Below are 27,626 nucleotides of genomic sequence, written 5' to 3'. Positions count from 1 at the left end.
CAAAGGTTGATTCCCAGTTTCGCCACCCTGGCAAGCCCCCTACCTGACCTGACCCGGAAGGCCCTGCCGGACCGCGTTACCTGGTCGGAGGCAGCAGAAGGAGCATTCAGTCTCCTCAAACGGGCCCTCTACTCCGAGCCAATCCTACTAACGCCTGATTTTACTCTGCCCCTTATAGTCCACTCCGACGCCTCAAAGGTGGGCCTCGGAGGGGTCGTCTCGCAGGTCCGGGACACGGAGGAACACCCGGTGACGTACATTAGCAGGAAACTCCTCACGATAGGTACTCCACCGTGGAGAAGGAGGCCCTGGCCATCAAGTGTGCCGTAGACAAGCTGCGGTACTACCTCCTGGGCCGGGACTTCACCCTGGTGACGCACCATGCCCTGCTCAAGTGAATGGCCACCGCCAAGGATACCAACGCCAGGGTGACAAGGTGGTTCCAGGCCCTTCAGGACTACCGTTTCAAAGTGGACCACTGACCTGGGCGGGAGCACGCCAATGCCGATGCCCTGTCCCGTCGGGACACATGCCTCTGGGCAGTCAGAGGCGCCCCGGGGCTACATCTAAGGGGGGAGGAGTGTGGCAACCCGGCCCCGACAGGGCGGCCCTTGAAGCCCAGAGGGCAGGTAATACTAGAAGTCTACCAGCCTGTACCAAAACAAATTCCAAACGTGTTTACATGTCATGGCAATAAAGTCTTCTGAATCTGAATCTGAATCTGAATCTTTTCCCCCCAGAGGGCGCCAAGGGCCGCATTGGCACGGCCCCACTCAACGCCAACAGGAGACACCCGTGTACCAGGCCAATCAGACCCAGGTGAGGGCTATATAAGAGAAGCTGAGACGTAGTCTAAAGGTAGGAGGTATGGGACCCATGTAGGAGCCGAGAGCGGACTGAGATTCCCTACCTGGACGGACCTTGGCCCCAGGACCCGGTCTAGAGGCGACCACAGGACTACACGGAAGGACCTCCTCACCTGGATACCGGGACAGCGCGTGAGATACGACCACAGCATCCCCAGTGGCTCACGGAGCCCAGACTCTTTTTAGTTTGCATTGACGGGTGATTCCCCTTTTTTCTGTTTTTTGGACTTAATAAACGTTCCTTGTTGGCAGTTTGAGCATCAGAGACTCTTGTTCATTGATCGGAGGCGGGCTGATAGAACCGGGTTACCACAATATGTAAGTGTTAGTTTACAGAAATGTAAGGCACGACTACAGTATAGGCCTGGTTGGGACCCGGCGATACAGATATGCGCAGGGTAAACAGTAAACAATACAATTACACCTTGAAATCAGGAACTAACATGATTGTCATGAACAATATACTTCCATGGAAGTGTAATGTGGTAACACTTACAAAAGCTGTGGTTTAATGTGAGTCATGCTAGGAAAGGGAAGTTACATCTTCTCGAACGTTGAACATAACTAATATTCTTGCTTTCAGCATTCATCTCTTTTAGCTCTGTGGCAATCAAACATTTTCAATGATGCAATGATTAATTATTAATAGGGGTGTGACGTGATCTCGTAGATTAAACTCGACGATATTACCCGTCGCGTTAAAAATCTGTCTCGTGAGATTTGTGAGCTATCCAAACTTCTATTTGTGGCCTGTAGGGGCAGTAATGCGCCTTTGCTACGTCTAGCCTGCCAGAACCTAATGAAGGAGAAGGAAAAGAAGAAGGGAAGGAGGGGAAGCAGAGGAAGCAGCCATAGGCAGCCAGAATGACGTCGGAAAATACCTGTATTACCGTTGAAAATGCCCCCGCCACTTTTAAATCATTGGTTTGGCAGTATTTTGGGTACCCGGCGGAAGAATGAATGAATGGCAGTGGCATACTTGGTCAGACTCTGTTTGCACTATTTGCACTCTGTATTGATGGAGTAGAACTTTGATTTGGTTTTGCACATAATATTGTTTGCACTTGGAAAAAAGAGAATTATTTAATTTAATTTATTTTACTTCAACTTTTATAAATTTGAGTTTTAGTTTCAATTGAATGCATGTAAAGAAGAGTTATACTAAAACATTTCAAAATGCATGTGCAACTGGGTTAAATAAAAGTCTGTTGGTCCAGCCATATATTTTGTCATTGTAGTATTCTTAAAATCTCGTCTCGTTCTCGTGAACCGAATATCGTGTCTCGTCTCGTCTCGTGAGCTGAGTGTATCGTCACACCCCTAATAATTAACTATTAAGACCAAAATCCAAGAGATTCCCAGAATAGCAGGGAGCAAAGATGCAACACCTGTATTGAATCACAAGAAAAGCTTTGTGGACAGCTCCATTGGGTCTATTCTTAGACAAGCAACCGCAGCATATCTAGTTTGCCTTTCGATATCGGACATTGATACAAATGGAAAGTTCCTGTTCCACAAACTCCAACTATCACATTTTGTTCCCTTCCCCATAACCTCAATCTAGTTATGGGTTTTGTTTATTAATATTCATCAGCTGACTTTAATTGTCCAATGTTTGCAGCGCATATTGCCAGATTGATGTTTTCTTTGTTGGGATGAACAACATTCCCAGTTTAGTTTCTTAGTTCCATGTCCCTTGAATAAACCAGACAAACAATATAAAAACATTATTTATAAGATACACATTTAACTGAATGGTTACCATTTGGATCTGTTGGACAGGTCATAGTGCGTTGGCAGGGTTATTGGGTCACAGTATTGCTCCAGGAAAGAGTTAAGAGGTAGCTTCGCTAGTCAACTAATAAGCACCGCCTCTTGCCGATATTTGTGAATATAAACGATGTTACAGTCGTTTATATTCAGTCGTGAGTACCACTCACATCAACCTGACCTGAACCGTCGAAGAGCAAGCTTGAACATTGATCTGCAAAATGAGTCCCTCTTTCTTCCTGCTGGCCTTGTGTCTCCCAGGCTGTAAGTATTTAGTCATTCATTATCAAATGATAAAATACAAAGTACACTTGTGATAATCCAGTACATTTCTGATTGTCTCTCCATTGGTTTTTACGGCTGTGCATAGTTCTGGCCGTGCCCAGTTACAAAGCCCTGTGGCAGTTCAGGAACATGATTCTCTGCATCAAGCCCGACAGCTGGCCTGTGCTGGACTACGCTGACTACGGATGCTGGTGTGGGAAGGGGGGCTCCGGCACACCTGTTGATGAGCTGGACAGGTAGTCTACTGAAGGGAACCAAGGCCGGTGGTGGTGGTGGAATGTTAAAAAAATAGGTCAAGTCAATAATCGTGAGTCCAGTATACTAGTTCTGATTTTTCATGGTACATTTGCTCCAAAAGGGAATAGGGTTTGCAACTAAGGGAAGCTAATTATTAAACAAAACTACCAGGTGTCTGTCAACTGGAAAGTAATTGTGCCGGTGGTTGGACAAGACCCTGATGACCCTTTTCTATAGGTCCTTTGTTGAGTCAGTTGTCACCTTCTCCTTAATCTGCTGGTATGGGTCTATCACCGTAAAACAAGAAAACTCCCTTTCCAAGTTAATTAAGGTGAGCAGCCGTATCACAGGTTCTAATCAGAAAGGCCTGGAGGAACTTTATCAGAAGCAGATGCTGAAAAGGGTTGATTCTATCCTGTCAAATAGTTCTCATCCCCTACAGGCTGAATTTCAGACGTTGCCATCCGGATCACGCTTTAAACTCCCGCGACTCAAAAAAAACTATTTTGTTCCCACAGCCACCCTACTTCTAAATTCCATAAACCCCCCCCCCCCAACTCACACTTTTGGATATGCTGAGCCTCTGCCTTTCTATATATATATAATATATATTTATATATATATATTATGTGTATTATTATTTTTTTACATATTTATTGACTACTATTTATTGATTGTATAGTGTTTTTTATTGTGTGTGATTGTGTGTGACTTGGATTTGTATACTATTTACTGCACAACAAATTGCCCCATTGGGGGACGATAATGTATTTTGAACTTGAACTTGGTCTGCAGGAAGGAGCTAATTTGAAGTGTTTCCACTAGATGCTGTCAGGTTCATGACCAGTGCTACGACGATGCAATGCAGAACGATGCCTGCTGGCCCATCCTGGACAACCCCTACACAGAGATGTACAGCTACGACTGTGACTCCCACAACAAGAACATCACCTGCCGCCGTGAGTCTCTCCCGTTATGACCATTCAACATGTGATCAACAACATGATGTTGATCACAGTAACTTAATGTTATAATTACTAAATATAGGGTATTTTTTACTGAGATATCCTTTGCAATATTTTTCTTTTTATTCGCACAGGTAAAAATGATCCGTGTGAGATGTTCATCTGTGAGTGTGACCGATTGGCAGCCATGTGCTTCGCTCGATCAAAGTACAACCCAGAAAACGCTGAACTCCCAAGTTACCGCTGCCAGTGAGCTAGCCCACACTGGATCAATACGTCTCCTCAATTAAATGAATAAAGAAAAACTCCACATCATTTATTTGGTTATTGTTTTCTCTCCTTTAATATAATAAATATATACGTCTAGCATTGTGTATATTCATTTGATTTGAGTCCATACTCTGGACCCTGAGGGTTCCAGACAGTGCAGTGCAGGCACGGCACCAGGATTCCAGTTGTGGATTGGCCAAACCAATTGTGGTGGTCCTTAAAGTGTAATTCCGGCGAAAATTTAACCCGGGGTCTTTGTTTTGGCATGAAAACCCATCAAATAAGCCCTCCAGATACCTTTTTCTTTGAAAATCGAGGATTAAAGTTTGCCCGGTGCAATGTTTGGCGTCCATGTTATTGGCTTGGGGCATTTTTTAGCATAGAGTTTCGCTTCCAAATCTGCATTTTTGAACCACTAATATTGCTAAAGGGTCCCTACACGTAAACGAAGCACCAACAACTTAATTTGCAAACCCAGAGTTTATTTAAAAATACAGTTTAACAAGCATTACCGGTAGGTCAGTGTTTACAGGAAGTCCACACAAGTCGATTACCGAATGCGCCGGAGTTCAGTTCTGGAGGAAAAGTTTTGGAATTTATAATTTATATAATTTATATTTATAAATAATATATAGCAAGTGTTGACACGTAAATTAAAGGACATGCATATGTAAGTTACTTAGTTCATATGTTAGTTATATTTGTTCGTTACAATCAAGCATGGCACATTGTTGACAGAAGACGCACTGCACACGTGATTGATGCATAGAGTGAAGGACAGCTCAAGCACCGGAGAAGACGCGCATCCACAGCTTGAAGTCAAGACAGAGAGATGTTTCGTTTTGGTGTTTTGCTCCGCTGCGGGGAAAAAATGGAGATCTGAGAGTCGACCAAGAGCAATGATGATGCTCTCTACAAAATGGCTGTGCCCTTGCAGAGATTATTATTTTTTGTATACACTTGATTACATTGCTACTATATTAAGGTTACCAATTTATACATTGCATGGTCTTGCTGTGTGTGCAAACAATCTAAAGTTGTGTTGTTTGTTTTCGGGCTGGTTTGCAAAAGAAGCTAATGTAGCTACCAATAAACAACCACTAGCCAATTTCATGACACAATCACAAAGACAAACAGGAATGCTATGAATGCTCCGAGACCGGAATTGACGTCAAACGTGCAACTCGGAAGGCTGGCGTCCGAGTATTCAGGAACACACCATTTAGTTACGGCCACACTGAACGCGTTACACGCGTTAGAGGTGTAGAAAATTGGCATTTTTGCATAGGGAACCATTGGTTTAGGCGCAAAGATGCGTTAAAAAGCAGTTCGTTTTTTTTACGCACCTACGCGCCCAACGCACCTACGAGTGGAATTCAAAAAATGTAACTTTTAATGCTCCTACGCGTGACGCTTAGCCGCTGGAACCGGCCGTCATCCAGGCTGAGTTCCTGGAGGAGGTGGTGAAACTCAACCAGCTGTGAGCGCCTATACGGAGGATGTCATGCACCCAAACACGACAGCGTTTGGGTTTCCTACTCTCCTCGAATTCCCACAACAAATACAGCGCAGCGATGGTGGTGATCTCAGCCATGTTTGTGGAGCAAAAGAAAAGTAGAGGGGGAAAATAAGTTTTGGGCGGGCTCATCTAGCTGCGTAGGCGCGTAAGACGTGTCAGGCGGGTTGAACCATTTTTGTGACACACAAAGATCAAGCAGCAGGTTAGGCGCATTACACTCGTAATCCTACGCGTGTAACGCGTTCAGTGTGGCCGTACCTTTAGCCTTACTAGCCGTTTCGAAAATCTGCCCCATCTGACATCACTAGTGGGCGTGTCCACCTAGATCTGTGCTGGATAGATCAATCTACGAACCTACCCAGTGGACTGAAGGAAACGTTGCTCATCTATCCAGCACTGATCTAGGTGGACACGCCCACTCGTGATGTCATATGGGGCAGATTTTCGAAACGGCTTGTAAGGCTAATCACACTCACACCTGGTGGTATGTCCCCTTTAAGCTTTATGTGTCTGAATAAATGTTAAATCTCTGAGCAAAACTGCCTTGTGTCCGTTTGATTCTTGAACTCGCTGCTCTGCTTAGAGAGATGATCCAGAACCAGAGAAATAAACAACACATATTATAACATACATTATTTTGATGCTTTCAAATACTTGTTTTTTATTGTTTTCCGAAAAACTTCAGAAAAGTGTTATATCGATTCAGATAAGGTTTGTCTATGAGTAAATGTAATATGACATATGTGATAGTAAGCTTTGGCAATCTGTATATTTATAAACTATTAAACTGACAAGCCAAGGAAGTTTAATCCACGGATATTCAATTAATAATTGTATCTTTCCTTCATCGGCATTAAAATATCTTTGGGTCACTTTCTGTTCCCTGAACAAAGCAGCACTAAAAGTCGAACCATTTCAATGCAAATATTGAGTATACCTTTATGGTCGTCAGCTATTATTGAATCACAAAAAATAAAAACCAATATAACCCAGTAAAAATCACGGCATTTGTGTGATATCTGATGTGTAACCAATAGGACCACATTGATGTTTTAATAAGCCTTTTTTATATATAAAAATGTTAATGCGACTTAATTCGTTTGTATCCCAGGCTACAGTGGGACGATGTGAGATTCCAAATTATTCAAGCACAAGAAACACCAAATATAAATCTTTAATAATTGTAACATCTTAAAATAAAGTGTTCTTGATAGGGGACTATTTTTTTTTGAATGTACGAGCAGGTTAGTCCCATTTATTAATATTTTTTACAGAAAAACTATAAATAGTTGACGCCAGAGCCGTTTCTCTCTTGTCTAAATAGCTCTGGCTGACGCTAGAGGGCGGGGTCTGTAATCGCGAGAGTTTAACGATCTCTCACGTGACCCAGAGGTTCTAGCATCACCTTCCGCTTCACACATCGGTCAAGAAACGAAGATGGCTGCTTTGGGAAAGCTCTCTCAAGCTCTGCTAAGGTCCTCTTTTGGCCAAACGAGGCGTCAGCTCTCGGCTGCAGCTTCCGCTGGACATGCCGAAAACGCATGTGAGTTTGGAGTTTTGTTCAGAATACAAGTTGCGTTGGTTTAAATTACCTTAGAATTACAGCAATTCCTTTGAATAATGACCTTGCTGAGGTTGCTAGCACTAGCAGGCTAATATCCTTGGGAGAGTGCAGCTCAGTCAGAGGAGTTTCACTCTGCTATAGAAGTAGAAGGAAGCTTTAACTGATATTGACCCTGGTCCACATTCTATGCTATATTCAAAGCAACTTTAGTTAATAGGAATAAAATATTAATAATTGAGTTAAAATTATACTTGCATTTGCCCTAAACATTTATGCTTGCAACTTGTTAAAGTATCGAGTATGTATTGGATCTGGTTTTCAATGTTTTTTAACACTGCTGCCTGACCAACATTCAGCACAATAGTCACACCAGAGGAACTAAACCCTGTAACTCCATTGGTTACTTTCTAGTAATAGTTGTGACATAAACCCATGTATAAAGCTCAATCGTCTAGTTGTGTCCTTATCCGGTATTCCCTGAATTCAACTCCAATTCTTTTGTTTTTGACTGATTTATTTAGTCCAAAATTAGTAATGGTCGGTTTCCCCCACTAGCCCGGACGTGGAAGATCCTGAGCTTCGTGGTGGCCCTGCCAGGTGTTGCCGTGTGCATGTTGAACATGTATCTGAAGATGCAGGAGCATCACCACGAGCAGCCCGAGTTCATCCCTTACAGCCACCTGCGCATCCGCACCAAGGTCTTCACCACATACACTTCATACCGTTTACACACCTTGTAGTACACAATTGTCTTCACTATGAACACTTTATATCGTTTACACCTTGTATTCCGTCTACAATACATACACTCATATCGTTTACACACCTTGTAGTCCAACAAGGTGTCTAACCCTTGACAAATTTAGAATATGACAATATCACTGACTTGGGTGCTACTGAGCAGACTAATAAGTAGGGGAGGTGGACGAGTCTAAATTAACTTATTCGGAACTCGGAGCATCATAATGTTGGACACGCAAGAACCTGTGTGCTCAGTGCATCAATGTACAAACCAATATCTATATTCGGAAGTATTTACCTTCAGTGTAACTATTGAATTATATTGTAAAGTGTTTCTGTTCCATTCCTCATAGCGTTTTCCCTGGGGAGATGGCAACCACTCCCTCTTCCACAACGACCACTTGAACGCCCTCCCTGGTGGCTATGAGGGACACGACGAGTGACAACCTCCTCCCACAACCCCTCCATCCTACTGGGACCAGCTTCCCTCATTGTCTCCAATGGACCATCCTCCCAATGCAGTCGACTTGATCATTCACATCTTGTTTACCTCTGTGCTTCTACTCCTGTAAGGCACTCCAAACTGTTCCAATGTCCTGTACCAGAAATCAAATTGTCTGCTCAAATGTATCTTAACGAAAATAAAATAAAAAAAATTCTCTGATCTCATGTGTTTTCTTCCTATTATTTCATGTATTTTGCCAAAAATGGTGTGTTAAATATATTGTGGACACAATTTTGAATGTATGGTAGGTTATGTGTTGTGTATTTACATTATAATCACACATTTGGTGAACAAGTTGGTACTTTTAGTAAATATTGCCAAAGACCATGACTATAAAGTATTAACAGATTAAGAAATGCCGTTTTCCCCGGGGTGATGCTCGCTTTATTGCTACAGAGGTTGCTCGAGATCATAGCGCGTAGAACGATAATTTAATTTTTGTCCCATTTGCTTGCCGTACTTTCACATGACCACTGCTTGTGACTACTTGCATTCTTGTAGTTTTCGCCCTGAAAACTTGCTCCAGTCTCACGTTGGATTACCAAAGAAGAATAGGATAACTAATGCATTTATTACATATATAACTTAGCCGTACTGAGTTGATTGGAATGTATTCGTGGATATAAGTGTTACTTTGCCCATGTTTCATGGTTGTAGGGGTAATCGTGATGCGTTAATAGTCATTTGACTCATCGTTTCAATGGCAAACTGAGTGGCAGTAAAGTTAGGGGAAAACATTGTTCCAAAAAGCTTTTTCCTCCGTGATGGCTGAACTGATGGCCAACTCAGGAAGGTGCGCTATTTATTTGACTCGTCTTTGCTAAACGTAGACAAGTTTTGTAGGCTATTTGGCTTCCGTCTTACTTTTTCCTAAATCCACAATGTGCCTGTTTCGTATTCTATTCTCTATTCTATGATTTGAAATGTGTAGGCTATTGAGTGCTTTTAATTAATTAATTTGTTCCCTATTACTTTTACAGGTGCACTTACTTTTTCCTCTACGATGGAACCAAGGTCCAAGGAGAGGGAGACCCTACGAGGGAAGGCATCTGCTACTTCTACCCAGAGCAGGTCTGACAAAAGCATGGAAATACCACCAGGACTATTCCTTTATAGTGTTAATCAGAAACTCAGTTAAATGCATTGTAGTCTTTTAGTGTGCAGACCTGCTTCCTGTTGGATCAGTGTTCTGAATACGGTTTTAACGATACCGGTGCGTCTCTTTCTCTTCTAGACTCCCGTGGACCAGCAAGAGCTGCTGTGCGGCCAGCTGGCCGGGGTGGGCCGCTGTGTGTCCGAGCTCTCCTCCTCGCCTGTCCGGGTGCTCCGGCTGCGCCACAGCAAGTTTGCCATTAAAATGGAAGATGACTTTTTTTGGGTGAGCGTAATGGCCTCTAATGTGAATTGTTGCATCCCCCTCTGGATAGTGGACATTATCCCTTTTTTTTTTTTAAATTCCTGTTCGTCATAGGCTCTCGGTTGCGCCATGGACTTCCCCACAGTGAGTATGTGTGACCGTCTGGACCAGCTGATCAAACTGTTTTGTTTCTACAACGGCCCCGTCCGCCAAAGCTACCAGGTAACAACCTCAACTGTATACAATCAATTAAAAAGTACAATATCAACTAGCGCTAAGTGCTTGTTGATATTCTTCTTCTTAATTGCAAAAAACACTACAGAATAGTCCTTGTTCCCTGTGGGGTACCTTTTGAAGTCCTACCCAAGACAGTGCGACTCTCTTCCTGCAGACGAACAGCAGGGAGACGCTGGCTCTGTGCTGGTCCCGGTACCTCTTCTACCTACAAGCCGGAGCCACGGAGCTGCATCACATCTTCAGCTGCTTGCGGACCATCGACTCAACCCACGTACGTGGCTCTCATAAGCAATGGGATTAGGCTACTAGTAAATCTCTGTTCAAGATCATTATATTTCATCAGGTATTTTCACCGTTAAGTTTCCTACTCACTTTCAGATAAAACGAAATGTCAACTAATACGCTATACTTAATTCCTTTATCAGATTTCACCTATAATTGAATCCTAAGTAAACCAACCAAAAATGTTTCTGCTATTAACGTGGGATCTAGTTGTTAGGGTTTGACACTCAAAAAGGTCCTGGGTTCGATCCCCATGTCCACAGGCCCGAAGGCCTAACCTTACCGGCCCCTTGAATAATGTATCCACCAAGTCACCAGTTAATAATGCTGCTTGTTCTCAGATTGACCCTCTTCTGCTACTGAAAGCTGCCCTCATACTGCAAGCTTGCCAACGCTGCCCTCTAGTGTTAGCAGGCTGTATTTTATTCCGTGGAAGGTGAGCAGGAATTTTCACGTTCAACATAACCTGTATTTCCGAGAGCTTGGTTGGAAAGAGTAACTGACGTTCCCGTATCCGCAGGGTGGTGAGCACTCAGATGCCTCCATGTCTTACAGTGAGGGTGATGGCCCACGAGACTCAAACCTACAATAAGGTGTGTGTAAGATTACTTACTTGGAAGACACTGGTGTCTTTCGTCCTAAGTGGACAACACAACAGTATTGGACACAATATTATCGATTTGCTCAATATTATTTGATCAAAATCTCATTATTTTATTAACTTTTATTTTTATTTATCTAGTACATCTTTTACATCTGAAATTGAACATTTCATTTCTGAATTATTTTGCGCTGCTCATTTGCTCATTGTTGTATAACGCTTTGCAAAATAATCCAGTCCCCTGATTTGGCCTCAAATCGCGTCCTATGTTTTTTTTAATTAACAATTTTTTTATTTTTTTATGGTACCAGGATGAGAGACTAAACGGGGTGAGTTCCAGTTTTCCTCTCTCCAGGGCTGTGACTTCCACTACCGTGCATCTAACCCTGTCGGAACTTCAAGACCTGCGCTCCACTACTGTGGACAGAGAATCCAGGTAGACCGCCTATTTCCCTTTCTGATGCTCTTTTGTTAAAATGAAGAGGGAAGCTGAATAACTAAAAAAAATCAGAGAGAGGGCTTTTGTGGTTTAGTTTATCATAAATTAAAATAAAAGTACGCCCATATCCAGACTAGAAGAGGGCCATTAAATTATTTCCTAGAATGGGATGCATGATGTTGTTTAAAGTCAGGACATGAATGGTTACTATTACAGCCTACTGGGATATTGAGTTGAGTTTATTTGATTGTGTTACCCTGTTGGGCCTTGCTAGTGTAGTCATGAGACCATACTCAGTTCATGAAGTGGAACACACAATGAAGATAATCACACAATGGGCTTAGAAATAGCGTGGAAGGCTTCTTTAAATTAAAACTATTAGTATTATTTAACAGTTAAAGCAACCTTTAAAGTAAGACTTTCTTGAAATTGTGGTAAATTGTCTAGTTCAAAGATGCCCACAGGTCGAAAGTGAACATTGGGGTTCGAACCCAGACCCTTTCTGGTTCCACTGGCCCCCTGACCCTCCTGTGTTTCACCCTCCCCTTCTCTTTAGACCTCACTCCACTCCCAGCCAGGGCAGCTGGCCACGGAGGACCCGTCTGTCCAGAACGTTATCAGACACGCCGTCGACGGAGTCAACCCCCGACCTGGAGCCGGAGCCCCCCGGCAAGCCCGTGAGGCTGGACGCCCCCCTCTCCCCGGGGTTGAGCCGGGGGGCCGAGCAGAGGGTCGCTACGCCGACCAACGACCCCCTGCTGTCCCCAGCCTCGCCCCGGTTCCCGGAGATCTCTCCTCTCACAAACCAAAAGGGGCCTCGGAGAGGGGGCCAGGAAGAGGAGGATGAGGAAGACGGCCCGCTGGAAAAGTCGCGCTACTACAGCTTTCACAGCCCGGACGGAAACACCAGCCAGACGGAATTCCAGGGAGAGGCCCCGCCGCCCACCGACGCCTCCCCTCTCGGGAACCCCCCGCCGGCAGGCCACCGGGCCCCGGAGCGGGAGGGGTCTCCAGAAGGCCGGGCAGCATCCGGAGGCAGCGGGGGCGACATTCTTCCCGGAGCAGGGGTCAAGGACAGAACGGTGGTCCCCATGACGCTGTACCAGCACAGGGTGAAGGGCCTTTTACTGGCCCTACTGGTGGAGCCCCACCTCCAGAGAGACACGGAGGCCATGGAGGAAGTGGTGAGTGGTTCATGTTAACGTTGCTCCTCCTTTGAGGAGGAGTAGTGGATGGGACTTTAGTGAATGGGACTTAAGTAGCGTCAGTTTTGCGGAACAGTGTTTGCGGCAGCATTTACACAGTGCCACACTAGGTTATCGCCAGCATATTGATTAGATGAAAAGGATCTGCGGTTAACTATAAGAAACAAGTGTTATCTCTCATGTTGTTGCTTTTAAAGTGCAGATTATGGCCCATTTGTAGCTTAGCTTAATTAATAGATTTACAAACTTAGTTAACGAGTTAACCCAAACCCCAAACAGTGAGTTAAGGACTCCTCATCTCAGAGATAGAGTATAAAGTAGCAGTTGTTCAGCATTATCATGCTAATGTTGCTATTTATCAGCTAGTAAGCCCCGCCCCTTTTCTTTCTGTGTTTTTTCTGCATCCAGTATCACAGCAGCCTGGCGTCCCTAAACGGACTGGAGGCCCACCTGAGGACGGTGGCCCCGGGGCCCCCCGGACTTCAGGGGCCCTACACCTTTGCTCATTATGACTGCGTTCAGAACACCCTGACAAGTGAGTGCTTGTTTTTTAAAAGTCATGATCGTTTGTGTACAACCCTCAATTTGTGAGACCCAATAACCTTCTTTGACTTTCAGTTTCCCCAGTACTGTACTGGTATTATTATTTATTAAATTTGAACCAGGAATGGGGTTTTCACTCCTTTCCTAGTTAAAGGGAGTTTCTCCCCTTCCTAGTTAAGTGTTTTTCACTCCTTAACTAGTTAAGGGGTTTTCACTCCTTTCCTTGTTGAATGGGTTTTCAATCCCTTCCTTGTTAAAGGGGTTTTGAGATGAAACGTAAAACCCTGTAGTTCATTTGTAGATTTCCAATTTGTGCTTCATATTGTCCAACCCTTTCTGTGTAACGCATTGTAAAGCATGCATGTATGTGCACAGCCGCAGCCTTTCCAGTAGAGACCCCCTTGTTGTTGTGTCTCCCTGCAGCCAACGTGTCTGGTCGAGCAGGGGGAGACCAGGACCACTCCTTTGTCCGCGCCACATCGCTGCTACACACGCATTTCTGTAACAGTGACGCTCTGCAGGAGGCTATTATCAGGTCAGCAAGGCACAGGTGTGTGTGTGTGTGTGTGTGTGTGTGTGTGTGTGTGTGTGTGTGTGTGTGTGTGTGTGTGTGTGTGTGTTGGGAGTGGGGGGGGTTGTGAAATATTGAACACTTTGTTGTGTCCCTTGTCAAGATGTCACAGGGTAGCCATGGGATTCAACCACGGCTTTACCCTTACCCCCAGTAGTCAAACTTCATTCATTGTATATATTTATCCACCATGGCAGCATTTACCTACCATGGAGGCCATTCTGCTCACCTTAAAACCCAGAAAAAAACATATCACAAGCGTCTCATGCACATTATGCATGAGAATGTTTTCTTAACGTGTGTGTGTGTGTGTGTGTGTGTGTGTGTGTGTGTGTGTGTGTGTGTGTGTGTGTGTGTGTGTGTGTGTGTGTGTGTGTGTGTGTGTGTGTGTGTGTGTGTGTGTGTTTGTGTGTGTCAGGAGCGCCCGGACGGCGGTGTACGCCACCCGCAGCGTGGCCCAGGAGACCTACTTCCTGCAGTACGGCGGGGCGCTGCGCAACTCGGGGGTCCCCAACCACCAGGACACGGCCTTCACCCTGCCCAGCAAGGCCCGCCACAGGCTGCTCAAACACGGGGTCAGCCTCCTCTGACCCGGGGCGGGGGAGGGGGGCCGACCCCCACCCACCCCGACGCTCTGATCACAGTGTTAAGCGGGAGGTGAAAGCTGGTGCTTGAACCTCTGCAGGAGTCCCAAGGGTCTTTTGTAGCTTCCGCTAATCTCTGCTGGGAAGGATTTGACTAACTAATTCTGGATGAAAGCCTGCTTTGACATTTTGAGGACAGAGTGTGTAAAAGTTAACATTTGTCAACCAAAAAAAATCACGTTTCAGTTCAGGCCGTGTGTTGAATGTAAATCTTATACTTTTCTTTTTGTGTTTTATTGAAGCATAATAGACTAATTATGTTCCAATCTGCCTAATTAATTGAGTCTTCTATAAAATCCCAACAGTATTGCATAAATACAACGCAGTGTTTTCAATGCATTTTGCTAATTAACATGCATTTTTTTAATGACAATAACCCAGAAGAGAGTTTAAATAGTATTTATTAATGTAAATGAAGTGTTAAGCTTAAACAACCATAGGACAATGTCATTGTGTGTCGTTCATAAATAGTTTAAAGGCTTTGCGAAAAGAACAGGTTTACTTTTTCGATTCACGCCTTTATTCGAAACCGAACGTCGATAAATAAATTAAATACATAAATAATCCGCTTTGTGGAGTTGCAGTAGAGCTATTTTTGTAACCGCTTGTTTTTGATCCACAGGGCCCCGTCGCCTCATTAGGCCCCGGTAGTTTGCATGTGACCGGGCCGCCGCGGCCCTCATTGTTTATTACCCACGTCACCTGAATGGCGGGTTGGGAGGCGAAATGTTTAAGAGTAGTTAGGGATCTGTGTGTTTTGACTTTGCACAAATTAAAAGTAGGACAAAATGCACATATAAAGTCCTAATCATGAGTTGAGGTTATTAGAATGAGTCTCCGCAACCTCACATGCGTCCAGTACAAGAGGCTTGTAGCGTAATGGCTGTCATTAGCCGAGCGGCTGAATGTGAATGGAGGAGGCGGGCCATCCCAGGCGCCTCATTATGCACGCGCATTAAGAAGACGCGGCGGGGGGTCATTATGCACGCGCATTAGGAGAGAGCAGCGGGGGATCAATGGGTGGTGAAGAACCCGAACAAAAAGAGGGGAGGGACAATGACGAGGGCCAGGATTCAAATTCTAAGTAGCAAGTGTCCCCCATTGTGGTTGGAGATATATAGGGTAGCCACAGGGGCAACCCCCAAGTCATCGCACAACCCCAACAAGTTTCCCCCTAGGAAGAGGCCCCTGAGAAGTCGCCATGGCGTGCCCCCGGACCCTACTGTGTTTCTTCACGGTGGTGACAAGCGCCAGTGGACTTATGGATCGGTTAGGTGAAACGAGGGAATATATGTCACCGTTACCACAAACCGGAGAGGAATCCTACAGGTCGAACCCGCGTTTACACATGGTGAAGAGATTGAAGAGGGAGGTGATGGATGCGCACCGGCAACCCTGCGCTGAGCTGAACGCTCCCTGGAGGGAGAGCACCGCGCAGCCCGCGGAAGGGGCCACGTTACTACGCCTCCGCGTTAGGTCGTTCGCTCAGGGAGGACCTCGGAGCGCTGTTTTCCCAGGGAAGTCGCTTTTTAATTTCGTCCGACGGGCGTATCGCTGCTGTCAGGAAGGGTTCCTGTGCAGAAACGTAAAAGGCATCCAAGGACACTTGCGCGAAGGTAAGCTAAAGTAGACCAAACCTTACGCACCATTCAACTAGAAAGTAAATTACCTATTACGTATTGTGCTTATATGTGCCAAAAACCTTGTAAAGCCCTACAGGATACATTTGAAGAATGAACACTCATTTTTTGTTTTGTCCCCCCCAGGTGCACACGCAGAGTTCCTCCTAAGCCCAGATGTGCTATCAATGCCCATAGTGAGAGCTGAACTTCATCTGCAGATTTTCCACCAACAACACCTTTCCATTCACCCTGCGCTGCTGTTCCTGGCGAAGCGCAATCTCCCCACAAGGTAAGGGCAGAGCGTGTTTACTGTCAACAAAATGGTTTCACTCATGGACTCATATCTACGTGTTGACACACACACACACACACACACACACACACACACACACACACACACACACACACACACACACACACACACACACACACACACACACACACACACACACACACACACACACACACACACACACACACCTTGAAAACTCAACACAAAGGCTATGAAAGAACACTTTCTAAACCCCCTTCTCCCTCCCAACCCCCCAGATACGAGGTGTGGCCACGGGGGGACATGGTGGAGCTCAAGGTGGACCTACTGCCTCTCTTCCAGGGGCTGGCGGACACCGCAGCAGCTGGTGGAGGAAGGGGGGGGGCCTCCAGCCTGATGAACATGCTGCGGTGGGGGGTGCGATCCAGGGGGGGTCCCCCACAAGCACCAGGCCAGCAGTCACTGCAGGACACTGACGAGGATGATGTGTGGGGGGAAGGCTTGAGCCGCAGGCCGCCACCCCCTCCTCTAGAGCTGGGCCTGGCCCTCAGCTGCAGCCATGAGGGACAGGCCGTCCCCTGTGAGCATGCAGGCCTGCGTCTCTCGCACATGCCTTTCATCGCTCTATCGTACTGAAAAGGAGCGTATGGAACACGTATAGAGCATGTGTTAAAGACTCTAGTTGGGTTTCATGGAGTGAAGTCACAGTCGAACTCTCTCTCTCACTGGGGCTACAAGTCACCGACATCCATACAATGTCGGGCAAAGTAATGCACTTCACCGATGGCAGATATATTATTTATGAATGTGTTTATGGTACTTTTATTCATGTGTAATTGGTATGTAAATAGTGTATATTTCATATAGACTAACTTTTTGATGGTCATACATAAATTTCTTGGATTTATTATGCCATTATAAAACCAGATGTCCCAGATTTAAATGTATATTTTCGTCAATTTTATGAAAGGATCAGATTGTATTACGTTACATTTGCAATAATAAATATATGTGAAAAGCTATGGAGCAGCCGTTTTTGGTTTGTTTACGAGGTTAGCTGGTGGTGGTTGCAGGGATCAACATCTGGACAAACACAAGGCAGTACTGTTGAATGCTAGAATCCTCACATCAGACCGTTCACCATTAATGATAAAAACAAGGCAGTGGAGCTCACATTTCTTACGATTGACTAAGGTTATTTGAATACAAATGTTAATCTGGTCATCTAGACTAATCCATACACAAGAAAATAACCACCGATATAAATAACAGCAGAAACAAGTTAGATAAAATAGCACATTTATTAAAAAGAGACAGCATTTATCCACATTTTCCCCACTTTGCAACATCAGTGAGTGAGAGCAGGGGTCTCGGAGGCAATGTTGAACTACTCCTGCATCTCAATGGGACTCTTGTTTTGACTCTCTTTAATACAATGAGATATACATGATGGTAGACCAGTTGAGACCGGTGTGGGACAGGTTTCATGATGGTGTTAAGGTTTTATTTCAAAACCGTCTCCAACCACTACAATATTAGGATACAATAATGTAGTTTGGACTGCTGAACATAAGATTTGATCAAAAACCGCATTAAAAAAAGTAATGGGTTCTTTATAGAATAAAAATAAGCAACACATACCAAAATCTTCCACGTTTATTCCCCAGCAAGAAAATACATGGATATTTTTGTTGGAATATGACTTATGTGACCTAGAAGGAAGTTTGTTCTTTGGTAAGGAACATCTGGAGCTAGAAGAGAGAAAACATTGTCTTCACTCTGCTCTTATTTTGAAAGAATTGAAGACACCTACATTATCCTCTGGCAGTGGCGGGTTTAAATCTGCTGCTAAAACTGCTTTCATTTAACTGTTACTCACTCCTTAAAAAATAAGTTTTATCCTTTGCAGCACTGAAGTATTTTGATTTCATTGAATAGTTATTAAAAACAGGTTTACTGTGTACTGATCTTCCCTCACACTATCCATAGGGGCGGAGTGTGATAAACATCTAGGTGGAACAGAAAAAAAGCTCAACTCATGTAATGTTAGGGCAACAAAGGAGGGACACAAAGCGACATGGTGGCAAAGCACAATGTATTCAATAATCAAGGCAACAAAGGAAAAAAAAAAACATACACAGAATGACACGTGATCTGAACATAAATGAGGCAGTGCAAAACAACACCAATACCAATAAAAAGTTAAACATATAAAAACAAATTAAAGATCCTGAGGAAACAATTCAAAACATATAAATCTGAGCATGAATCAACATCTCTCCAGACTAGCCCCGCTCTTGATAAAATTTACATTTAAAACATACTAGATCGGAAAATTCAAATATTTTACTTTTCTTTTGAGTTTCGACCATCTGGTCATTTTTTGCACGATTTATTTCGTACCAACAATACTTCTACTTCAGCAAAAAGGCCTCATGTATGTTTTAACATGACAGAAAAACAAATAATGGAAAAGAGTAACATCATTTTTTTATTAAACAGAAAAAAAGGGTGACTACTGTTACGCTATAAAAATAATAATTTTGTACCTTATATACACAAGCAACCGTGTAGAAAGATTTGATTTATTAAACAAAGTGGTGACTTTGGTGCTGAATTAAATTAACTTCTTGCAACCTTTAAGGGAAAGAAAAAAGGTGCTCGCATTAGGTATATCTTAAAAACAAGAAAACAAAACGCCAATAACAAACCGACATGGAAAACGACTATTTTTGTGGCAGCAATAAACAGGGAGGGGGGATTGAGGGGTGGAGGGGAATACTTAGGACCTGGACCGTTTGTCAACGAAGAGCCAAACCAATAGTAGAACAGTCTTGGGGGTTTTGAAGACCGGAAAAGGTATACAGGCAAAGTTACAACATTCATCCTCCTTGGTGAAGAGCTTAGCACTTAATGGAAGTAATGTGATACATAAAAACCACTGTTCGCCAACGGAGCGGAAGAAAAACCCGTCTTCAGTTACGGTAGAAGAACCAAAGGGGGCTGTCGCCGTCCAGGGGCCGAGTGTGTGCAGACATGACCCATGGTGAGGGTGAGGAGGTGGCCTGCTACCATATCTACCAGAAAGAGGCAGACACAGTAAAGGCTTTCGTCTGTTTCCAGGGTCCATTCAAGTGGACTGAGATTCTGACAGCACCCAGAAGCAACAGCGACCCTGCTAGTGCTCAGAACCCACAGAGGATCCCGAGTCACTCCACAGCTGAGCCGTCTCCCAAAGCGCACACGATACACATGCTTTCAGTGCACACCTCACAGGCAACAAAAAAAGCTTAAAGCAAGAGTAATGAAAAATTAAAAATAAGTCAACCTAACGAATGCTAACGTTTTGGTTTTGAATAATTCCGTTTTTTACCCCTATACCTCACCGTTAAAACAAAACATACCCCGAAACTTATTTCAATGGGATCAATTTTGATGTATAAAAAGGAAGCATGGCCCAACAGTGGATGATGTTCACCATACCTTCTTAGACGCTGTTGGGTCTATCAAAGCACATACTATTAATTTCAGATAGCCCTGTTTCAGCTGTGGTGAAAGATCGGGCCCTGATGGCTGCTCGGGGGCCTGCGGCCTGCCAAGGGCCCTGGACTGGACACGGTAACCAGGAGCACTCAGAGCAACCCAAAATTAACACAGGCAGAACAGCCTGCAGTCAGATTCGAACCCTGGACGTCCTGCCAGCGAGGAAACATTGCTAATCGCTGCGCCACCAGTCCCTAAATAAATAATTGTGTTCAGTTCATAGCCGTGATCAGCACCGTCATGTCCACAACTCAGATCCACTGTCCATTTCCACAACGCCAAACGAAAAGAAAGACAAAACTATTTTAAGACTACAATTACAAACGCTTGGCAACATTGTTTTAAGACTGGCGAGCAGCTCATTTTCATTTAGATCGATTCTTCTATAAATAATAAAACAGCATACGTCTAAGCATGCTCATCCTGGGATTCCACTCGCACACCTTGATCTGGTTTGGGGGGACTGAATGCTGAACAATTCCTCCATTAAATAACAGAAATGTTTCTTTGGTGAAACAAATGGAAGGCGTGTGCTTATCAGCAAAACAAGGCAGTGTCCATGTAGCACTCAGAGCTGTTAATGCAATGTGAAGGTAAGGACAGCAATGGCAACGTAATCCATTCAAACATCAATGAAAATATGGCCAATCATCCACTGCGATTAAGGGACCTGAATAACGATTGCCCTAAAAAAAGTGAATGCAACTTTTTTTTATAACTTCATAGTTTATAGCTCCATCTAAAATAATTTTAAAAAAAAATAACTAGACAGAATTTTTGTTTGTCAAGGACTGAACTGATTTTTGATGCCCAACTGTTTTATGTTTGTAAAAGCATAAATCTTGTAAAAAAAAAGCTGACAGGGAGTATATACTCCCTGAATAACAACTAAGAGATGTGGGGAAGGATACTGGCCAATGTGATTGTACACAGTTATAATCAGTAGCACACTACAGAGAGCCAAAATCATTCACAAATGAAATATGAACAGTATCAAATGGCCACTGTATTCTCATTAGCCAATTACTGTGCTTACTGTTAAAACACCCAATTAGTTCTCCTTTAGAAGTTTGAGTTCAGTGAGTGTGTGTTGAAACTTATGCAGAGCAAGTGTCCAATGTTTGAGTTACTAAACCCTGCACTAGAACATAGGTCCACAACCGTAACCCATGTTTTGTACAACTCAAGAAAACATGTGGTGTTCAACTTAAGACAGATTAACTCTAGATCTTGCCACGTCTTGTGTTGGTGAAAAGGATGCAAGTAAGTTTGTTCAGGGCCAGCGCCAATGGATGTTGAACACAATCACACGATCACCCCAGCACCTACACATTCAACAGTAAAATCCCATGGTAACCGCCTCCCCTTACAGTTTTCTTGCAAAACCAAAAAACCAAAAAAGAAACACACCCTGGTAACTGGTTTGCACCTTCACCATATTTAAAAAAACAAAACAATTGAGAACAAACACCATCCTCCTGCCTCCATCTCCTGTATGTATGCTTTTGTAGCAGTAATGTCATCTTCAACTCATCCCATGGCGTCTCTCTCTGTCCCCCTCACTCACTCCGTCTCTCTCGCTATTCCATTTATTGTCCGTTTAGACCCCTGCCCTAGCACCCTCCCCGCCACCTCTCCTCCTCTGGTTGCCAGATGCTCAGAGCCGACAGAGGCAGAACAGTGTGGGGATGAACACGCCAAACGCCACAAGGATGGGGAACATGAGGCTGCTGTTGTCGGCGGCATAGGGGTTGGGTGTCCGGGGCCCTGATTGGACGCGGTTCTTGGGCGCTGCGGAGGTGCTCTTCTTGCCGCTGTCCTCCCCTACCTCAGGGTCTTCCTCCTCTTCCTCCTCCTCCACCAACACCTCGCGTTTCTCCAAGCCTGGGTGGGGCTGGAGCTTCGGTACATCTGTGGCACGAGAAAAGATGGGGGCTTAAAACCATTTTCAATGTAGGAAGAGCATTTTGTCAACAATCTGTTCGGATTATATAGCAAGGATTAGCTCCGCTGAACGTGATATGGGGGCTCACCTTCTAGTGTTCCCTTCATGACGTAGAGAGCGCAGACTTTGGGGTTGTCGTAATAACCCTGAAAAACACGAGATAGTGACGGTGTTAGAAAAAACATCCCTTGTAGATTCAGATTGGGCAAAACATTTCTATATCAAAAGATAAAAACATCCTCTCTTTGGAAACAAGACATCCTTATCATCCCGCTTATCCTACCCTGTGTAAACTCATTTAAAAAGAAAAATACTGCTCTCTAAATACCAGTCTTTTTTGTAGGTTACCTATTAGGTAACCTACAATAGGTACCGGTAGGTTACCTAATAACCTACCTACCCAATTAGGTAACAATTAGGTAACATTTATAATAACCTGTGCACATCATATACCTAGTGCATGATTACTAGATATATGATTACTAGGTATACCTAGTAATCATGCACTAGGTATACCTACCTAGTGCATGATTACATTCAATGTACAACTCCATCAGATCCTCTGACTTTTCCATCCCAAAGTACATGAGTGTTTAGTCTATGAACCCAACCCATGTTCCAGTTAGCCAACCTATATCAATATCAATGATTATCTAGTTGATCATCCCTGCAATACTTAGCATAGCGCTGCAAACAGTACAAATGACCGTTTTAATGCATCATATTATTACCATGATCACAGCTGTCACCTTTCCCTGAGCGTGTGAATATTGACTGCTGGGATTACATTTGTAGACGACAAAAAAAGAAAAGTCCCTCAGAGCTTCTCGGGGGCGGGAATAACAAGAGCTGACCCTGCACATCTTCAGACACGGCAAATATTGGATATGTTCATGTTTATATCAATTTGTAATCAGCGTTATTTCAGTCATTTGAATATGGCTTTCCTCACCTGCACTTGTAGCGAACCAAAACAGCCCACAGAAACAGGAAGTCCCAAATGAAAGTAACACTTACAACTTACTCATATCCCTCAGGGATAGGCTATTCATTAGCCGCATCAACATCTGGATGTTCACTGGACTGTGCCCACATCAAAGCCTTACAAAATACAGTGTTACGCCTATGTGCATATGCAAAGACACACAAAACAAACGCTCACCTTAACAAACTCCACGTTGAGCTTGCCATTGAAGGTGGAAACCTCTCCCTGAACGCTCAGCTTGCCCCGGCGGACGGAGAAGGGGACTATTTCGTCGTGGGCTGTACTGTGACCCACACGCTCAAAGATATCCAGATCTTTTACCACCACGTGGCCGTTGAGACGCACGTCAAACACCTGTGAATATAGATAAAAAAAGAATGAGCTCCAACGCAACTCGAAAAGCAAGAGTTTGCGGCCGTGTGTACAACCGACCGCTGCTTTGAACATTCCCTATGTGGTTGGACTTGATAGACTTGCTGCCATGCCATTAAAAGTCATACATTTGGGCTAGATGGTAAGACTACCACATAAACAACCCACACCCACCACACACACCCAAAGACTAAGAGGAGTGCCCTCTATCTTTCAGTATCACTAGGTCAGATCAACACAATTTACACAACAATCTTGTAAAAAAAATGCACAGACAATCTACAGAGATCAAGAGGTGCTACAGGGGTTGAATAAGACGCTTTTTTTTTATAAATAGCCTACCTTTTGCTGAGACTGAGCAAAGTAGACCTCTGCATACTTCATGACTAATATGTAGTCCCCTTCTTCTCGGATGGGCACCTCGTAGCCGAAAGTGTCCTCGTTGTAGCGCTCCGTCTGATATAGAACCTGGTCCTCTGGACTCGAGCGCAGGATAGGCAGGCGCACGCCGTAATCAGAGGCTAGAGGGTGGAAAGTAAGAAGATGATTATTTTAATATTAATTCCACACCCATCAACCAAGGAGAGTACGGTACACCAAAGTGGTTACAGGATTGATAGATGTTGCATTTAAACTAGGCTTTTTGAGAGTGGTTCTCTAAAAATGGCAGTTTATTTCATAGATCTTGGTTGTAAAATGCATCTTTATGATGGGAAGGCAATGCTTGCTTATAAGCATTAATTTAATGCATTCTAGTATTCTGACTTAAAATAATGTGTTGGCCTTTTGTCGGTTGCTCTAGCACAATCGGTAAAAATACTGTCCTGAAATGTAAATAATCCCTGTCGTTCTGTTAGTTTATATTGATGGTCATTTCTAATCTTGCTAAGCACACAAATCCTGAGGCAAATGGGAAAACCTGTAGTGTCTACTTCCTCACCAGCCACGCGAGAGGCGGAGCCAAAGCAGGCTATGATGACTTGTCATTGGCTTTTGATTAAATGCGGAAACCACCATGGCACAATCTGCTTCTCGAAAAACGGCAATACATTCCTACGAGGAAGCCAGCCACTGTGCATGCATTCAACATTACGTTTTAAAATCACCCATTTGAATAAAGCACTTGTTAATACGAGCACATCGCCGGTTGTCATGCACTCACCTTTTCCGAGTTTCCCTTCCAGGGGATCCTTTTTGAAATGGATGCCGTGCATGTCTGTGTGCGCTTCCCCTCCAGCGTTCACTGCCCATATAACTCGCTCGGCGAGGCTGGGCCCCCCACCGTCAGCCCAACACCGGTACAATAGCAGCGACAGCACCGAGGTCCCTAGCCAGGCAGCCCAGGGCGCCGTGGCTCGCTGCGTGGCCATGCGGAGCTTGGTCCTAGGACGCCGGGAGAAACACAGCCTGTGTCGGTGCCCACTGGAGCTGGATGACTAGCTAGCTGGTGGTCTTTTTTTTTTTTTGCAGTATGCACAGCTTCCCGAAATGAATTCCGAGTCCCAATGGAGACAGATGTCAAGCGTTTGTTGCTAGCCCCCCCGTCAGGATGACTTTACGCTGGATGTAACATGATATTGATAGCAGACATGCTAATGGAAACACTACGAGTCGCCGGCAGAAATCGTCGGCCTAAAAACAAGAAATAGTCAATAAAATAATGACTTCCACCATCAAAACATAGGTGTTAGCCCACAGTTAACCGGGTTAAAACGGACACGTGTAATAAGTTTGTCGTGTTGGTTCCTCCGACGGCTAACGTCACCTGTCTCACCCACTGGGCTGTGAAAGCTACACCGAAACGTCCAATGTCTTACCTTTACCTTCGTTTTCAAAACTGGAGTCAGCCTATATTTTGCAATTTGTAATCGTATCTCTTATAAAAACAGACTCGCTAGCTACCTACGGCGTATAGCCTACGATGACTCAATTTGCAGATCTTATTTGGTCGCTGGTCGTCTCACTGTAATAAACTGACGTTGACTTTCATTCAATGTGCATTCAACCATTAGCTAGCTTCTAGCTACAGCGGGGAAGGGGCAGTGCTACCTAACATGCTAGCTACTATTCCTAATAAGTGACAGCCTTTCTATCCAATCAGATATCTATATGAATTACCCATCATTGCGCGTGCAATTACCATACATAGGAAACGGGCATACTATGGTTTACCTTTTACAATTATATGACATTTAAATATTTAACGATTTGAAATACATATTCTGGAAAACAATGTTGCATCAACGTTGAGAGACGGATCATTTCATCTTTATAAAAGCCCATATTTCGATTTTGTCTCTAATATGAACTAAAAAGTGAAAGCTCCCATTCATTCTCTTTATCGTTTTTTCTGGTATCATAAGACGCAGGAGGCGGAATCCAGAGGACAAGGCCTGCCCCCTTGGTCAGGGGCAGTGTAGTTTGGTTGAGAGCTCAAGAAATATTCATCTAGCTGGCAGCAGGCGGAAGAAATGTATATTTCATATTAATAGATTTGGGGTTTTGGCGGCGTCTTTTCCCCAGCTTCGACAATTCTTCATGCATAGGCCTACATGAACAAAAAACGTAGGCCTACTTAAATAAACGATTATGTTTGTATAATAATAATAATTCATGAATGAATAAATAGCAGGCAATTTGTTTATTGGATCAGCGGGAGACAAAACCCGACAAAAGGAATAGTCCTACATCTCGAAATTAAAGTATAAAATAACAGCAATTGTTGACATGCGTTCGTTATTAAAGGTCTAGTGGATGTTTGATCCTCACGAACTTTGGAATGTTCAGAATCGTACCCAATCAGACGAGTCCAACACAGCGTGCACGCGGTGCACTCTGGGTTTGGTTAGCCGAAAGATATGCATGGGTATTGTTGCCGTAGTAACAGACATTTGAGTCGCTTATGGGCGTAGTCAGTGTATCCTTATTTGTATGACCAAAATAACCTCTCGTACCTTGATTAGCGTAGAGCTCCAAATGTTATGAACACACGTGTTCACGCAAACACACCCACACAATAGTATACTAACACGGTTATTTGTTGATCAACATGTGTTCATCAAAGCATAATCACAGAATCACGTTTGCGTGTTTATCTAGTGTGTGTTCCCATAAACAACACTCAATTGTGTTTCAGTGTAAACATCAGTTGATACCCTCGGGTTATCTTGGCAAGATTAGTTTTTGCTTCTTCTTTATGACACAAATGCAAATGTGCATATTACAATTCCTAAACCTCTCTTTGGCATGCATGACAATTACCACTAAAGACATCAACATTTATAATTCGATATACCAAACAGCTACGACAGTAAATCCATTCTGCTTCAGGAATAAATCAGAACGCAATGTGTGTGTCTTGTGGTTCCCCCAGACCAGGAGGAAGAGGCAGTGTGAGGCAGAACGGTTGTCTCAGATAGTCCTGTGCTCCGATTCGGGAAAAATGTTGCTATTGAGTTCATTTTAATGTGATATCCTGTGCACAGCCGATATGTATGATTTGGTAAACAACCAAAGAACATATGGTATTCACATTTGTTTTGCTAAGACACTCGTGCAGAGCTACCATCACCTGGGGAACTCCTGCCCCCTTTGTACAATCCCCTTGACTTTAAGTGAGGGCAACCTGCTGACTTCACTATATCCCAGCATGCATTTCTTCTTGCTTGGACCACACCCCCATTAGAAGATCAACAGGTTAACCCAGGTGACACAGAAGATAGGGGCTCGATGGATCTGAATGAAACCCCTGTCAGATGAACACATTGGATAGTATTATGAGATGCACTGGAGATACCCTGCACAGGTTTGGATGTTACATCTGAAATTACAAACACAACTGGTATCAGACAGTTTTCAATGTGAAACACCACAGCTGCTGGTTTCATGAGCTAACGTACAAACAAAACAGTAAGCTTCCATCAAACTACAGAGTTTCAACACGTGGCACATTACAGAGATACACAGCAGTGATGCACTCTACGTAAGAAGCAGACTTCTTGGTTGCAGGACAATCAGCCATGTCACATTCAGGTGGAGAAGACGATGGCTTGTTTGACATAGACCCAAACCGTGGCCATCAACCCTTCCTTTACATATATATTTTACATATTCCACGGGACACATTGTATTGCCATGTCGAGGTCGAACAGAAACGAAAAGCATTGACAATCCTATTATTTAGCTTGTGAGAACTGAGGTGCAAAAGGATCGCCCCTCGTCCTTGACAATCTCATCTGCCATGGCTACAAAAAGGTTTGGCCTCAGTTAAACTGAGAGCATCTCAAG

The 27,626-nt window shown here is 44.0% G+C and overlaps 5 protein-coding genes across 6 annotated transcripts; 4 read left to right on the top strand and 1 right to left on the bottom strand.

The window, feature by feature from the left end:
• Positions 1-2,793: 2,793 nt before the first annotated feature.
• LOC130384562 (phospholipase A2, minor isoenzyme-like) lies at positions 2,794-4,503 on the top strand. Its single transcript, XM_056592805.1, has 4 exons — positions 2,794-2,900; positions 3,007-3,157; positions 3,984-4,117; positions 4,258-4,503. Exons 1-4 carry the CDS (start codon positions 2,858-2,860, stop codon positions 4,374-4,376), a joined length of 447 nt encoding a protein of 148 aa, XP_056448780.1. The 5' UTR covers positions 2,794-2,857; the 3' UTR covers positions 4,377-4,503.
• A 2,719-nt stretch (positions 4,504-7,222) lies between these two features.
• Positions 7,223-8,877, top strand: LOC130384564 (cytochrome c oxidase subunit 6A, mitochondrial). Its single transcript, XM_056592808.1, has 3 exons — positions 7,223-7,455; positions 8,032-8,174; positions 8,571-8,877. The coding sequence occupies exons 1-3, from the start codon at positions 7,350-7,352 to the stop codon at positions 8,658-8,660; spliced, it is 339 nt and encodes a 112-aa protein (XP_056448783.1). The 5' UTR covers positions 7,223-7,349; the 3' UTR covers positions 8,661-8,877.
• Positions 8,878-8,974: 97 nt separating this feature from the next.
• hps4 (HPS4 biogenesis of lysosomal organelles complex 3 subunit 2) lies at positions 8,975-15,469 on the top strand. Its single transcript, XM_056592806.1, has 12 exons — positions 8,975-9,515; positions 9,703-9,793; positions 9,957-10,100; positions 10,194-10,301; positions 10,471-10,587; positions 10,940-11,034; positions 11,119-11,191; positions 11,511-11,635; positions 12,195-12,822; positions 13,252-13,378; positions 13,810-13,921; positions 14,376-15,469. Exons 1-12 carry the CDS (start codon positions 9,487-9,489, stop codon positions 14,545-14,547), a joined length of 1,821 nt encoding a protein of 606 aa, XP_056448781.1. The 5' UTR covers positions 8,975-9,486; the 3' UTR covers positions 14,548-15,469.
• Positions 15,470-15,617: 148 nt separating this feature from the next.
• On the top strand, positions 15,618-17,479 carry si:ch211-170d8.2 (uncharacterized protein LOC571755 homolog). Its single transcript, XM_056593286.1, has 3 exons — positions 15,618-16,217; positions 16,368-16,512; positions 16,773-17,479. The coding sequence occupies exons 1-3, from the start codon at positions 15,803-15,805 to the stop codon at positions 17,128-17,130; spliced, it is 918 nt and encodes a 305-aa protein (XP_056449261.1). The 5' UTR covers positions 15,618-15,802; the 3' UTR covers positions 17,131-17,479.
• A 3,404-nt stretch (positions 17,480-20,883) lies between these two features.
• Positions 20,884-25,392, bottom strand: mlec (malectin). Of its 2 annotated transcripts, none has more exons than XM_056592647.1 (6): positions 25,163-25,392; positions 24,502-24,722; positions 23,682-23,860; positions 23,145-23,321; positions 22,071-22,128; positions 20,884-21,948 (listed from the first exon to the last, which is right to left on the bottom strand). In XM_056592647.1, the coding sequence occupies exons 2-6, from the start codon at positions 24,707-24,709 to the stop codon at positions 21,695-21,697; spliced, it is 876 nt and encodes a 291-aa protein (XP_056448622.1). In that variant the 5' UTR covers positions 24,710-24,722; positions 25,163-25,392; the 3' UTR covers positions 20,884-21,694. The 2 variants fall into 2 exon arrangements, with proteins under 2 accessions (XP_056448622.1, XP_056448621.1); XM_056592646.1 differs by having other exon boundaries at positions 25,157-25,391.
• Between the last annotated feature and the right edge of the window lie 2,234 nt (positions 25,393-27,626).

The sequence above is a fragment of the Gadus chalcogrammus genome, chromosome 6 (genome assembly GCF_026213295.1).
Source record: "Gadus chalcogrammus isolate NIFS_2021 chromosome 6, NIFS_Gcha_1.0, whole genome shotgun sequence".
Lineage (NCBI taxonomy): Eukaryota > Metazoa > Chordata > Actinopteri > Gadiformes > Gadidae > Gadus > Gadus chalcogrammus.
The sequence above is the reverse complement of the archived record's forward strand: the minus strand, read 5'-3'. Positions and strand labels throughout refer to the sequence as shown.